We start from the raw sequence: 15,345 nt of genomic DNA on the forward strand, positions 1-15,345 counted from the left end.
TTTCCTACTCAGATCAAAGGTTTGCTCAATTTGTTAACTTTACTATTCTGTCATTGACGATAAATTTGTACCATTTGGCATTCTAACCCACTCCCTACCAGATACTGTCATTGAATCTTAAATTTGTACCAGTTTGCATTCTGAGCCACTGACTACCAGCTGTGTGTGGCTTTGCTCACTGTGCCGGATTCCTCGTCTGATGAAGTGTGCTTAGAGAGCACACGAAAGCTTACGTTCCAAATAAAACTAAGTTAGTCTTAAAGATGCAGCTTAACTCCTATTTTGTTCTACTACTTCAGACCAACACGGCTGACTACTTGGACCTTTCCTATCCTTGTAGGCAATACCCCCTTCGTTTAAGTCAGGGATGACCAAATTTGCTTAAGGTAAGAGCCACATAGAATAAACGTCAGATGTTTGAGAGCTGGAAGGGAGGTGTTTTTGTTTAAAAGGAAGTTTGAAAATCGGTGCCTTTCTATTCGACCCCACCAGGACTTCTGCTCTTTAATCCCAGAGGTTAAAGGATGAGCGGTAGTTACTCAGCCCTGGTGCCAACGGCACTCTATTTATGCACAGAGGCACAGTTGCAAAGGTGGCAGAAAGAAGGCATCTCTGGTTGGAGCAATATCAGCTGTTGCACAAGTCTGGTATCTAACACTGTTCCCCACGCTTAGGATTGCCAGGTCTGTGTTGGAAAATACCTGGAGACTTTGGGGGTGGATTGGGGAGACGGATGGGGAGAGGCCTCTGCAAGGTCCAGTGCCATAGAGTCCACCCTCCAAAGCAGCCATTTTTCTCCAGGGGAGCTGATCTCTGCCAGCTGGAGATCCGTTGGAAAAGCAGATCTCCAGGCCCCACCAGGAGGCTGGCAACCCTACCGCACCTGATCATATGACTCAAATTGGTTCCTTATCAATGAATCCAGTCTTAAAATCTGGAAATATGTAATAGCAGCTCTCTGCCCCTAAATAAGCTGAGGGCCTCTACTGGCTGCCACCACTCTGGTACAGGGCAATCTGGGAGGGCCCAGAGTAACCACCCAACCCCTCTCTTCTTTCTCTGCATGTACCTTTTATCTGTGAGAGGTGTACAGACCTAGGCAGTATAACAATAATAGGTTTATTGTAAGTGCTCAAAACAAGTGGTTTTAATTATTAGTGTGACAGTGAACGTGAAAAACAGTAAAGGTGGTGCAAAGCAAAATAAAAACCCTGATGCGACTAACTACACATTCCCTTCCTCTTAATTCCAACTGACTCGCCACTCTTTGGATAAGGGATCCGTCTCCTGACCACAGCCTTCCTCCAGCCCAGCCTTTCCAAGGAGAACACTCCTTCTCTAGCTAGTCCTTTTGTTTCTTCCCAGGTTCCATCATCTTTTCTTCACTGGGCAAGTTTTCCCTTCAAAACTTCTGCCCACTCAATCAGAGAGACAGAAGGGATACTGGGAAATGTAGGCCTGCTTGCTACTCTAACACAGATTTCCCTGGAGTCTGAAGGCCACACCAGGCCTAGGACCATGACATAAGCTTTGGGTCAGTGATGCTCTGCCTTCTTGGTGCTTTGGAGGGGGGGGCAACAGTGTAAGGGCTTTTGGTCCCACTGATGGACCTCCTGATAGCACCTGGTTTTTGGCCACTGTGTGACACAGAATGTTGGACTGAATGAACCCTTGGCCAGATCCAACATGGCTTCTCTTATGTTCTCACCAACATATCAGACACCCCCACATTCAGAGGACCAAGTCCTTGTTTTTGGTAAAAATGCGTCAGGTCCAGTGAGAAAATTTAAACAAAACACACGCAGAACACATTTGCACTAGAATAATCCTTTGTGCACTTGATTAACACTGATTTTTAAACACAATCTACATGAAACCTGGTTGAATTTAGTTGGGCAGCATAATAGGCTAACAAATCACTTCCCTTCCTTCTCTCAGAATTTACTGGACAGGGGAATTCGCATTCCTTCCAAGATAATACCACTGAAGTTTGTTCTCCCACAAAATTGTTCTCTAACCTCAGGCACTTCCAGAGTAGTGTAGGGCACCCACAGAACTCTTCAAAAGGAATCCTTCTGGAAAACCTCTTATTCTCTGTCACAACCTCAAAAGTTTTCAGATCACATGTTGAAAATAAATGTATCCCAGCCAAAGTTACTTCCACTGTATTACATAGACAGTATTTTAAAATTCTTTTGTGTAATGAAGAGCGTGTTGCAGAGAAATATTTTCTACTTTATATTATATATATTTTCCAACCTATGTTCTTATTTTACTTCTGCCAAAAGTAGCAGCAAATATGCCATATTGAGTATTGCAGCAATGGTGAAACTAAGAAATTAATTTAGAAATAGATTTGTGATGAAATTAGGCTTGCCAATCCCCAGGTCCCGGCACCTCTGGAGGCTTCAGTCTCCGATTGAAAGGCTTCCTCTTGGAATGAGGGGTCTGAAGAAGTTCGTGAGTAGAGCAGCAATTCGTGAGTAGAGAGGCCAATCCCTCGCTTCAGTTGCCAGAAACGGGGGAGGGGGGGAGAGGGAGGGAAACGCCTGCTGAGCACTTCATTATTTCCTATGTGGAGATCGATTCTCATAGGGTGTAATGGGGAATTGATCTGGAGGTTTTGGGGGCTCTGGGGGAGCTGTTTTTTGAGGTAGAGGGACCAAATTTTCAGGATAGTATCTAGTGCCTCTCCCCAAATTACCCGCAAGGTTCAAAACGATTGGACCAGGGGGTCCAATTCTATGAGCCCCAAAAGAAGGCGCCCCTATCCTTCATTATTTCCTATGGAAGGAAGACATTTAAAAAGGTGTGATGTCCCTTTAAATGTGATGGCCAGAACTCCCTTTGAGTTCAATTATGCTTGTCACACCCTTGTTCCTGGCCCCGCCCCCAATGTCTCCTGGCTTCGCCCCCAATGTCTCCTGACTCCACCCCCAAAGTCCCCAGATATTTCTTGGACTTGGCAACCCTAGATGAAATGTAAAATGCTGAATATAAACGTATCCCAACAGAGGTCATTCTTATTGCTCCAAAAACCTTCTAACGTAATGTGGTGGATAGAAATATTTGTTTTTTTATCGTTTTTTTGTTCATGATATATAATCACTTCTTTTTTTGCATTTTCTTTATATTATCTGTTTGGTTTCCTATACTCTTAAGGGAATGTTTCTTCAGGGTTTCATCCACTTTTTCCCTTTCTGGTCTGAAAACTGTGTTATGTGTAAAAAGCTTTCAGAGCCCAAAGGAAAAAGTAAAGGAAACCCAGCAGAAACATTCAGAGCTTTATTTTCAGAAGAATTATGCCTGCCACAGACAATAACAGCTTTCAATGCAAAACAAACAGGGAAATGGAAGGTTCTGGGGATTTTGTAGGCTAGAATGTTTTGATTACTTTAATGTTTGACAGTGTAACTCCCATGATCATATGGAAGCCACTTGCCAGTTTTGAGTCTCTTCACTTTATTTTCTGAGGAGTTATGTATGCCACAGATGCAGAGGTGGACAGACAGACAAGATGCTTTCATTTATATAGATGACATCTGATTTTATTTTTTCTAATTTTTGTGATCCTGGTCCTCTTTCATTGTTCTTTGGATGTCTCATGTTATATACACATATATGTATTTTCCTATCTGTATTCTTGTTATATTACCTCTGCCAAAAGTAACAGCAAGTATGCCATACTGAGTACTGCAGCGAGGGTGAAACTAATAAATTATTTTAGAAATAGATTTATGATAAAATTTGAAATGTAAAATGTTGAATATTGACGGCATTGTCTTGCCCTATGGAATCGGCTTCAAATCCCAGTGAAACAGGTCAGCTATAAATAAAGTACAGAAATAAATCAATGAGGGGCCATCTGCTTGGCATGCTGAAGGTCCCAGGTTCAATCCCTGGCATCTCCAGTTTAAAAGATTTGGTAGGAGGTGATGAGAAAGACCCCTACCTGAGACTTTGGAAAGCTGTTGCCAGTCTGAGTAGACAAGACATCGATGGACCAGTGATTTGAGTCAGTATAAGGCAGCATATGTTCAGATATGTAATATGCACTGAGATTTATTAAATCAGAGAAGCTTGTTCTACACTCAGAGCATTTTTACAGTTTCTCTTGTCTGAGTTCTTTGATGGTTAAAAACAGCCAAGATGTTTTTTCCCACGGGGGTGATATTTACATGCCTCTTCTCAAGAATGAATTTGGTGTTTTGTAAGGTGATAGCACAAGATGGGTAGGCATGTTACTCTGTCCGTAGCCATAGGAAAAAGCAAGAGACCAGTAGCACCTTAAAGATTAGTAACATTTGTGAGTTTTTGTGATGATAATATTGGATTTATATCCCACCCTATACTCTGAATCTCAGAATGGTCACAATCTCCTTTACCTCTCTCCCCCCCCCAACAACAGATACCCTGTGAGGTAGGTGGGGCTAAGGGAGCTCTGACAGAAACTGCCCTTTCAAGGACAACTCCTATGAGATCTATAGCTAACCCAAGGCCATTCCAGCAACTACAAGTGGAGGAGTGGGGAATCAAACCCGGTTCTCCCAGATAAGAGTCCGCACACTTAACCACTACAACAAACTGCTCACTCTTCATAATGTTTATTTGGCAGGAAAAGCTTTTGCCACAAACTGAGCAGCAATATGGTTTTCGATCTGTGGATTCCTCAATGCCACTGAAGGCCTGACATCTCACTGTTTCTCATTCTAGGTTCTGAACACTGATGTGGTTTCTCCCTGTGTGGATCCTCTGGTGCCACAAAGGTCAGGCTGAGGAACTGAATTTCTTTCATCACTCAGGAGATTTCTCCTCCATGTGGATTCTTTGATGCTTCCTCAGGGATGATATCCAATTAAACTTCTTTCCACATTCAGAGCATTGGAACAGTTTCTCCCCAGTGTGGGTCATCTGATGTACCGTGAGGCTAATGCAGTGGCTGAAGCTCCTTTCGCACTCTGAACATTTATACGGTTTCTCCCCTGTGTGGATCCTCTCGTGCTGCTGAAGGTGGAATGGGGAAATGAATCTCTTTCCACACTCTGAGCACTCATAGGGCTTCTCCCCCGTATGGATGATTTGATGCTGTTGCAGGTGTGATGTGCGACTAAAACTACTTTCACACTCAGAGCATTTGTAAGGTTTCTCCCCTGTGTGCGCTCTTTCATGCACCTTGCGGCTTAAGCGGTGACGGAAGGCCTTCCCACATTCTGAGCATTTATATGGTTTCTCTCCAGTGTGGATCCTTTCATGGCGTTGAAGGAGGGAACTGAAACTGAATTTCTGCCCACACTCTGAGCATTCATAAGGCTTCTCACCAGTGTGGATTCTCTGATGCTGCCGCAGGGTTGACACCCGAGTAAACTTCTTCCCACACTCTGAGCACTGATACGGTTTCTCCCCTGTGTGGAGTGTCTGATGCTGCTGCAGATGTGATGCCCACCGAAATGTCTTTCCACACTCCAAGCATTTATAAGGTCTCTCTGCTGTGTGTGTTCTTTGTTGCTCAGTCAGGCTTATGTGGTCACTGACACTCTTCTCAACCTCTGAGCACTGAGACTGTTTCTCTCCTGTTGGGATCACCTGATACTCTTCGTGGTGTGGTTGCCCACTGTGGCAGTTTTCACTCTCTGGAATTTGGGAGAGATCTTCCCCCTTGTGAATTCTTTCATGCCAAGTAAGAGCTGTCCTCCAACTGAAACTCTCTCCGCACACTGAGCAATTGTATGGTTTATCTACTGAGTGAATTTCTTGATGTGAAATAAGATTCAAGTTCTGACTTTTCCCAAGCACCACAGTTTCATTTTTATTTTCCGCTATGTAGATTCTCAGGTGAGTTGTGAGACCTTTATTCCTTCTATTTTGAGTTGCCTTTTCTTCTTGGATTGGAATTTTCTGGAATCCCCCACCTTGGCAAGGAATGGTTTTATCATTTCTCTCAACATTACCATTTCCATCTTGCCTCTCTAGTCCACCATGATTCCCAAAGTTTCCTTCCAAATCTTCATTGTGGACCTTGTCCAATGATAACACCTGGAGTCCTCCATCATTTTCATTCTCCTGTACATCACCTGCTTGAAACAAAGGCAGAGAGATCTAGTTACCACCCTGGCAAGAAGCCAAGTCTCAAAGCTGGCTGTACATTTTATTCCTTTGGGTGGACTTTAAAGAACTTTAAAAGGCCTTCCCTCTTGCCTAGACGCAAGGAATTCTGGGACTTGTAGTTCTTGAGAACTTGTCACTTCTCCTGGTGCTATATTTTTAGTCTGTCAACATTTTTAAAAAATTTATTAGATTTTTAGTCGCTTCTCACCCAAAGGGTCTCATGGCAACTAAAAATCCAATAAATAAAAAAATGAAATGATGACAGACTGAAAATGTAGCAAACCAAAGGGCCTCACTGATCAGAATGTTGTGCGTTCTGATCTCACCCTGCTTCTTACTGGCACTTGCAAATCTCACAAGATTGGACACCCCCTTCTAAGATACCTATCTCTCCATCCCCAATGGTAAAGGGGTTGCAACTTGGGCCAACCAGTCCTCCTGGATGCTTGGGCTCCATAGTAAAGTTTACCCACACACAAAGCTATGCTATACTGAATCAGACCCTTGATCCATCAAGGTCAGAACTGTCTATCCCAGGGGTGTCAAACATGTGGCCTGGGGGCCAAGTCGGGCCCCCAGAGGGTTCCTATCAGGCCTGCAAGCAAGTCTGCCTCCTTCTCCCTCTCTCCTGCTTCCTTCTGCATCTGAGCTTGCTTTTCCAGGCTTGCTCAATCGCACAGAAGCTACAGAGCAAAGCCTCTATTTTCTCCATTGGATGAGGCTCCTCCCTTGAGGAGGAAGAGCTTGCTTTGCCTGGCTCTCTCAATCGCACAGCAGAGCTGAGCCAAGCCTATTTCCTTGTACTGGCTGAGGCTCCACCCCTCCTCATCCCCTGGGGAGGGAAGGAAAGAGCCAGAGCTTCCTTTACGCAGTTCTCTCGATCACACGGGAGAGATACAAAAACTTTAATTGTGTTTGTCTGTGTTCATGTGTCTGCTACCTGGCATTACATTTTATGACACACATGGCCCGGCCCGACAAGGTCTCATTTATGTCAGATCTGGCCCTCAAAACAAATGAGTTTGATACCCCTGGTCTATTCAGGTTGGCAGCCCCTCTCCAAGGTCTCAGGCAGAGGTCTTTCACATCAACTACTGCCCAGTCCTTTTAATTGGACATGCCAGGGATTGAACCTGGAATATTCTGCAAGCAAAGCAGAGGGTCTTCCCCTGAGCCACAGCCCCTTCCTTCTTAGGGCCTGAGTTTTTCAAACCAGGAAGTCACTAAGAAAAAGGCACATCTGGCAGGAAGAGGAATTTACAGAACTTCTGTTCTTGGCTATTGACCTTCATGTCTTCATGGAACCTCCACGTTCAGGGACAGAATGACAAACAAATGCCAGACAGAGTGGGCTACAGTTGCCAATCCCCAGGTGGGGGCATGAGATCCCCCGGTTTGGAGGCCCTCCCCCCGCTTCAGAATCATCAGAAAGTGGGGGAGTGGGGAGGGAAATGTCTGCTGGGCACACCATTATTCCCTATGGAGACTGATTCCCATAGAGTATAATGGAGGATTGATCTGTGGATAACTGGGGCTCCTGGAGGGGCTGTGTTTTGAGGTAGAAGCACAACACGTCCCTGGGGAGGGACGGTGGCTCAGTGGTAGAGCATCTGCTTGGGAAGCAGAAGGTCCCAGGTTCAATCCCTGGCATCTCCAAAAAAGGGTCCAGGCAAATAGGTGTTAAAAACCTCAGCTTGAGACCCTGGAGAGCCGCTGCCAGTCTGAGAAGACAATACTGACTTTGATGGACCAAAGGTCTGATTCAGTATAAGGCAGCTTCATATGTTCAACATTTGTAGCATAGCATCCAGTGCCTCTCCCCAAAATACCCTCCAAGTTTCAAAAGGATTGGGCAAGGGAATTCAATTCTATGAGCCCCAAAAGTAGGTGCCCCTAGCCTTCATTATTTTCAATGGAGGGAAGGCATTTAAAAGGTGTGTGGTCCTTTTAAATGTGATGGCCAGAACTCCCTTTGGAGTTCAATTATGCTTGCCACAACCTTGCTGCTACCTCCACCCCCAAAGTCACCTGGCTCTACCCCCAAAGTCCCCAGATATTTCTTGAATTGGACTTGGCAACCCTAGAGTGGGCAGCAGAAAATTACAAACAAAAAAAAAAAAGGCCAGAAGGACTGTGGCCTTCTAGCCCAGCTTGACTTGATGTGAAAGATCTCAGCCCATGACCCTGGAGAGCCGCTGCCAGTCTGAGTAGACAATAATGACTTTGAGGGAGCAAGAGCCTGATTCGGTATAAGGAAGTTTTATGCGTTCATTCGAGGGCTTACGGGGAGTATCTTGTTGACCATTGTAGGAAAGAGGATGAGGGGCTGGGTAGGCCTTAGCGGGGCTCTTCTGCACACCTTAACTTTATTTTGTTTTTATTTATGTATTTATTTACTTTCCATTTATATCCCACCCGCTCAGGGCGGCTAACAATCAAAATAAAACTAACATCTCAGTTTCTGATATAAAACGATAAGACATAATCATTTACAATTTAAAACAAAATATTGGTGCTTCACAACATTTTTAAAAGCTTAGGCGGCTCAGATTGTACTAAACTTTCCATTTATCTGTTGGTGGTCCTTCTGGTGGAGTTGCCCAGCAGGATAAGAGTGGCAGCCTTCTCCCCTAGTTGTTATATACTTGTTTAAAAAGTTCGGTTTTACAAGCCCTGCAGAATTGGGAGAGATCCTGCAGGGCTCTTATGGCCTTGGGGAGAGCATTCCACAGCATTGGTGCTGCCACTGAGAAGGCCCTGGCCAATATAGAGCCCAGTGGCCTCCCTTGGTCTGGGAACGGACAGTAGATTTGGCAGGGTTCCTGCATTTAACTTTCCACTCTGGGCCCTTTCCCCGGAATATCAAACACACTGCGGAATCTAAGGACAGGGTGGCTCCTTGAAGGGAGGCAAAGAGTCTCTGCTGAGCTCAACCCCAGAAGGAGCTTCCGAGCATCTTGGATCTCAGGCCACAGAAGGCCTCCCCTCCCTCCTTACCCATCAGGACAGCCTCTCCATCCTCCTCTTCCTTAATAGGTATTGAAAACTGTTTCTGCTTGCCCTCAGAAGGAGCCTGGCCTGTCTCAGAGATGCTCCCAGAGGCCTCCTCCAAGGTTACCTGCAACAGAAGAGAGGGACCCTTTCAGGATAGAGTGACGGATCTGGGAAGGCGGGTACAGGCTGAAGGATTCTATTCCCTGCCCCAAGTGTAGCAGGGAAGAAGACCATAGATTTATACCCCACCCTTCTCCCTGAATCAAAGTCCCAGAATGCCTTACATCTCCATTACCTCCCCCCCCCACAACAGATACCCTGTGAGGTAGGTGGGCCTGAGAGAGCTCTCCCAGAAGCTCTCCTTTCAAGGACAACTCTTGCAAGAGTTATGGCTGACCCAAGGCCATTCCAGCAGCTGCAAGTGGAAGAGTAGGGAATCAAATTCGGTTCTCCCAGATAAGAGCCTGCAAACTTAACTATTACATCAAACTGGGTCTCTCAGAACGGAGCTTCTTAAATAAATACAGGCATCTTTTGTGGCCTGAATTATAACACAACCAGACTGGTGCAAAAGCAGGTGACCCACATAGAGGAGCGATTTGGCAGACAAATAGCCACAGGTTGCCAGTCCCAAATTGGGAGATTACAGAAGATTTGGAGTTGGAACCTGAGGAGGGCAGGGTGAGGGGAAAGGAAGGGCCTCAGCAGGACCTCCAGTGCTGTCATATTCTCCGGGGGAACTGATCTCCAGTCTGGAGAGGAGTTGTAATTCGGGGAGATCTCCAGGTCCCACTTAGAGGTTGGCAACACAAAAACCAGTCATAGATGCTGTGATGATCTAATTGCCAGTTTAGTTAATTGAGATCCATTTTTCCAGACCTCCTGCTAACTCTAAATGTAAATCCAACACAAAAATGGATTTTTGAGGATGTGCTCTTTCAGGAAGTGGTGGGGGACCCCATCCACACATCCCTAAACCAAGGGATAAAAGTTGCCAAGTCCTTCCGCTGGGAATTTCACGCTGAAGATGCTCTAGGACTCATGATAAAACTCTATGGTACCAAAGAGTTTTTACCATGAGTCCCAGAGCATCCCTGGCATGACATCCCAGGCACGATAACATCACTTCCAGGTAACATCATCGCATTGGGGCTCTTCGGGGGCGGGAGGCCCTCCAGACCCGGGGAATCCCCCACCCCTGGTGGGAGCTTGGCAGTCCTATGAGAGATAGTGGTCCCAACCCAAACATTCAATATTATCCGAGTTGAATAATGGAGCCAACTGATTAGACAATCATCCCAAAGTGTTCCCCTTTGACGTTCTCAGGCCCAGCTGCACTCCAGGCCCTCTCGCACTCAAGGCCCACACAGCAGAAGGACCTCACCTGCTTCTTCTGCCTTAAGAGGAACTCCTCGGCCAGGGCCACTGCTTGGGAGCAGTTCTCAGGGCCACTCTCCCTCACCCGGCTCTGAATCTCTGAGGGCAGGACGTTCAGCAATTGCTCCAGGACCAAGAGCTCCAGAATCTGCTCCTTGCTGTGTTTCTCCACTCTCAGCCACCCACGGCACATTTCCCACAGTTGGCTGTAAGCCCCTCGTGGCCCCTCAGCCTCCTGGTAGCAGAAATGACGGAACTCTTCACGCTGCTTCTCCCGGTTCAGGGCTTCCTCTCTCAAGATGGCTGTCTTCACCTTCCCATAATCCTCTCTGTCTTTGACATCCAGAATGTTGAAGGCCTTCTCTGCTTCTCCACTGAAGGCTGGCAGGAGTCGGGTCACCCACTCTTCCTTGGGCCAGCAGCAGGCTTCAGCCACTTGCTCAAAGGAGGCCAGAAAGGCCTTGGCATCCTTCCAGGGTGAAGGTTTCTTTGGCCACAGTGGAATTGTCCAGTGTGGCTGAGGGGACTCTACTGTCCTGAGGAACTGCTGCCACTGGGTTTCCCATTGCTGCAATAAACTCTCACTAGGTTCCTCTTTAATTACTCCTGGCCTCCTTTGGAGGAATTCTCTGATACTCCCAGCCTGGAGTACATGGGGGTTTTTTGCTATCCCCTCTTGCATCTCCCCTATCGTGGTGTCTTGACCCTCCATCTTCATATTGGGTGATTGCTCAGTGATATTTTTCCTATAGAAAACCATGGGAATAAATTACAACTTTCTTGACTAGACCTCTCCCTGGAAGAAAGAAGACAGAAGTAGAAAGAGATTAAAAAGGATAACTGGTTTTGAGTCCTCTATTTTTCGTATGTAATGGTCATAGTATATTAATTACAGATTTTTCTATATAGGCAACAGAGCTGCACTGTATTAAATGATTCACAACATTACATGGATAATTATTATGACTGTGGTATAACTTGCTAGAACCGAGCCCTATGGCTAAGCCACAGTACTGCAGTCCAAGCCCTGCTCATGACCTGAGTTCAATCCCAGCAGGACCTAGGTTCAGGTATCCGGCTCACAGTTGACTCAGCCTTCCATCCTGCCGAGGTTGATAAAATGAGTACCCAGCTTGCTGAGGAGAAAGTGTAGATGGCTGGCGAAGGCAATGGCAAACCACCCTGTAAAAGGTCTGCCGGCGAATGCGTCTTTCTGGAAGGCATCCACAGCTCCCACTGTTACCACCTGGCTCCCGAAGCTGTGGGAGCATTTCATTATGGAAAAAAATCCAATCTAACTTACAACACTCTAATCCCTCTAACTTTTCTGCCAAATGGTTTCCTTTTGTCGATTATGTTACTTCTCAAGAAATTCCTCCTTAGATCTCTTCACAAATATCTATGGTCTACTTTTAATTGTCTTTGCCCTGCTTTTGTTTCTTACTCTTCTTTCTTGACACAGGAGTGGATATTACTGTTTAGCTGTGGTTTCTGTTTCCTTTATTTGCCTTATTCCTACTGTATGCTCACTGTTTCCCTCCCCCCTCCTTTCCCCCCTTCTTCACAGCCCGTTAGTCTCTGCAATTCTTGTTGCCTATTTATTTGCATATTTTTACATAGAAGTTTTGATTTTTCTATATTAACACAAAGTCCCGCCAACTGGTTTTAAAGACAAGTAAGTGCACCTTTAAAACCAACTAAGTTTTATTCAGAATACGAAAGCTTACATTCTGAATAAAACTTAGTTGGTCTTAAAGGTACACTTGTCTACTGCTTTGTTCTAAGACTAGGGACTGTTAAGTCTAGTTGCGTTAGGGACTTTATGTTTATTTTCCTTCACCCACATCACTCTAGTGTTTAAAGCACCTTATCTGTTCACTTGCCCTTTACTGATTTTTCTGTCTAAAATAAACCTTTTTGTTGTTGCTACTCTGCCTAGTCTACGCGCCTGTTTTTTTGGCCAAAGCAAGGGAGATCTGAAGGGCTTGGGAGGGCACTCCGGGCCTTCCCAAGGGACCCTAATTCCAGAGTGGTGGCAGCATCAGGTGGCACCCCCATCTGGGTCATGACAAGAGCCCACAGGGTCCCAGGCCCAAACATGGGGGCCGGGGTCGGCCCCGCCACTTACAGCTGCTATGGCACACTGCCGGCCCTGAAGTACATCTCCTGCTGCTGGGTGCCCTGTAACCCACCTTGCTTCTGCCATCCCACCAGCGGCCCAGAGCTGCACATCAGCAGGCCAGGCCAAAGTGGCATTCCTTCACTCACCCACCTCTTTCTCAAAGAACTTGCTCGGGTGCTGCATGGCAAAAGGTGGGCTGGGAGGAACAGGCAGCGGGGTAGAAGAAGAAAAAGAAGATGACTGCAGATTTATATCCCACTCTTCTCTCTGAATCAGAGACTCAGAGCAGCTTACAATCTCCTATATCTTCTCCCCCCACAACAGACACCCTGTGAGGGGGGTGGGGCTGAGAGAGCACTCACGGCAGCTGCCCTTTCAAGGACAACTCCTATGAGAGCTATGGCTGACCCAAGGCCATTCCAGCAGCTGCAAGTGGAGGAGTGAGAAATCAAACCCTTCTCTCTAAGCTGTGGAGTCTTGTGAGCAAAAATTCTACTTTGTGAGTTACTGCCATTAAAGCTGTGAGCTGCTGCGTAAATTAGTTTGCTCTAGGGCCATTTTTCCTGAGCTGAGACAAAAATGTGTGAGCTGGAGGCTAAAAAATTGTGAGCGAGTTCACACGAACTCAGCTTGGAGGGAACACTGCTTGTAAGGAAAAATTCTACTTTTGTGAGCTACTCTGGCATTAAAGTTGTTAGCTGCAGCATAAATTAGCTTGCTCCTGGGGCCCTCTCTCTGGAGCTAAGACAAAAAAGGTGTGAGCCAAAGGCTTAAAAAACTCTGAACTAGCTCGACTTAGAGGGAACATAAGTGAAGCCATGTTGGATCAGGCCAATGGCCCATCCAGTCCAACCCTCTGTGTCACACAATGGCAAAAAATACCAAGTGCCATCAGGAGGTCCACCAGTGGGGCTAGAAGCCCTCCCACAGTGCCCCCCAAGCACCAAGAATACAGAGCATCACTGCCCCACACAGAAAGTTCCAACAATACGTTGTGGCTAGTAGCCACTAGTGAACCTCTGCTCCGTATGTTTATCCAATCTCCTCTTGAAGCTGGCTAAGCTTGCAGCCGCCGCTGCCCCTTCCTGTGGCAGTGAATTCCATGTGTTAATCACCCTTTAGGTGAAGAAGTACTTCCTTTTATCAGTTCTAACTCGACTGCTCTGCAATTTCATTGGATGTTCACGAGTTCTGGTATTGTGAGAAAGGGAGAAAAGGACTTCCTTCTCTACCTTCTCTATCCCGTGCATAATCTTGCAAACCTCTATCATGTCACTCCGCTATCGACGTTTCTCCAAGCTAAAGAGCCCCAAGCGTTTTAACCTTTCTTCATAGGGAAAGTGTTCCGACCCTTTAATCATTCTAGTTGCCCTTTTCTGCACTTTTTCCAATGCTTCAGGGAACACTCCCACCAGCCCGGTTTCTGTGCTTTTTTAAAACAGCAGGATCGTTTTGCAGGGCTCAGTGGCAGAATCTGATCTCGGCCTTGGGGATGTGGCGGACCTGACACCCCCCTCCCCCCATTCCTTGCTGCAGATCCCGCGCCAGTTCCAAGATCTGGATCCAGAGCTAGCAGCAAAGGAGCCAGCCTGACCTCCTCCAACCAGGCCCTGCTCTGCACGTGGAGGACCCAAAGAGGGAATCCCCGCCCCACAGGGCTGACCACCCCGGGGACGCTTCTTCCCCTTCCCTCTCCCACGGCGCTTTACCTTTCCAGGCGTTGTCCCCACGCTTGCTGCAAGCAAAGCCAGACCCCCGATGGAGGAAGTTGGCGGATTTCAGTGACTTCTCGCCTCCCGCCCCCCTTTGTAGCCTCTCTAGGAACCGCGTCTCTTTCTGCTTCTTAACCTTTTGCTGTCTCTTATGGGCAGGGGAGGGCGAATATGACTCTAATGGCTTTTTTCCTTTGCAAATTAATTATTTAAGGAAAAGATGAAACGAGCCTTTTAAGACCCGCTCCTGGCCAAGAAAATCTGCTCTCATCAAATCCCCAAAGCGGAAAGTCTGGCTGTGGCTTTACAGAGAGCTGGCAAGGCTCTCTGTTCATGCTCAGAGGCACTGTCAGCCAATAGAAAACTAAGCTGAAACCGAGTGGCGGGGAAAAAAACACTCGGTCAGGAAAGATTCACTCAGTGCTGACAAAACAGGGGTGTCGAATTCATTTGTTCTGAGGGCGAGATCTGACATAGAATCATAGAGTTGGAAGGGACCTCTAGGGTCATCTAGTCCAACCCCCTGCACAATGCAGAAAACTCACAAACACCTCCCCCTAAATTCATAGGATCTTCATTGCTGTCAGATGGCCATCTAGCCTCTGTTTAAAAACCTCCAAGGAAGGATAACCCACCACCAAAGTCTTGAGGGTGTATCTACTGAATATTGCTTTGGGGATGATTTCAGAAAGCTGAACAAGTTAACTGTTGTGGAATCCACCTCATCCCCAGGACTGAGAGCTTAATTGAGGACCTGGCTGGTGCTGTGTATATCAGTACTACTGATTTGGCTTCTGGTTACTGGCAGGCAGGGCTGTAACTAGGTACCAGTGTGTGAGGGGGGTGCCCCCTCCCAAGAAGAAGACTGCAGATTTATACCCCGCCCTTCTCTCTGAATCAGAGACTCAGAGCGGCTTACAATCTCCTATATCTTCTCCCCCACAACAGACACCCTGTGAGATGGGTGGGGCTGTGAGGGCTCTCACAGCAGCTGCCCTTTCAAGGACAACTCCTGCGATAGCTATGGCTGACCCA

General features: G+C 46.6%; 2 protein-coding genes across 5 annotated transcripts in view; one reads left to right on the forward strand and one right to left on the reverse strand.

Annotated features, from left to right (window-relative positions):
- The window catches only part of LOC132571165 (zinc finger protein ZFP2-like), a 475,317-nt gene that overhangs the window by 370,397 nt on the left and 89,575 nt on the right, over positions 1-15,345 (forward strand). The window lies entirely within an intron of this gene.
- LOC132572215 (zinc finger protein 397-like) lies at positions 4,589-14,416 on the reverse strand. 2 transcript variants are annotated; one of them, XM_060239059.1, is made up of 4 exons: positions 14,308-14,416; positions 10,484-11,272; positions 9,103-9,223; positions 4,589-6,071 (listed from the first exon to the last, which is right to left on the reverse strand). In XM_060239059.1, the coding sequence occupies exons 2-4, from the start codon at positions 11,234-11,236 to the stop codon at positions 4,795-4,797; spliced, it is 2,151 nt and encodes a 716-aa protein (XP_060095042.1). In that variant the 5' UTR covers positions 11,237-11,272; positions 14,308-14,416; the 3' UTR covers positions 4,589-4,794. The 2 variants fall into 2 exon arrangements, with proteins under 2 accessions (XP_060095042.1, XP_060095041.1); XM_060239058.1 differs by having other exon boundaries at positions 4,589-6,074.

The sequence above is a fragment of the Heteronotia binoei genome, chromosome 5, assembly GCF_032191835.1.
Source record: "Heteronotia binoei isolate CCM8104 ecotype False Entrance Well chromosome 5, APGP_CSIRO_Hbin_v1, whole genome shotgun sequence".
Lineage (NCBI taxonomy): Eukaryota > Metazoa > Chordata > Lepidosauria > Squamata > Gekkonidae > Heteronotia > Heteronotia binoei.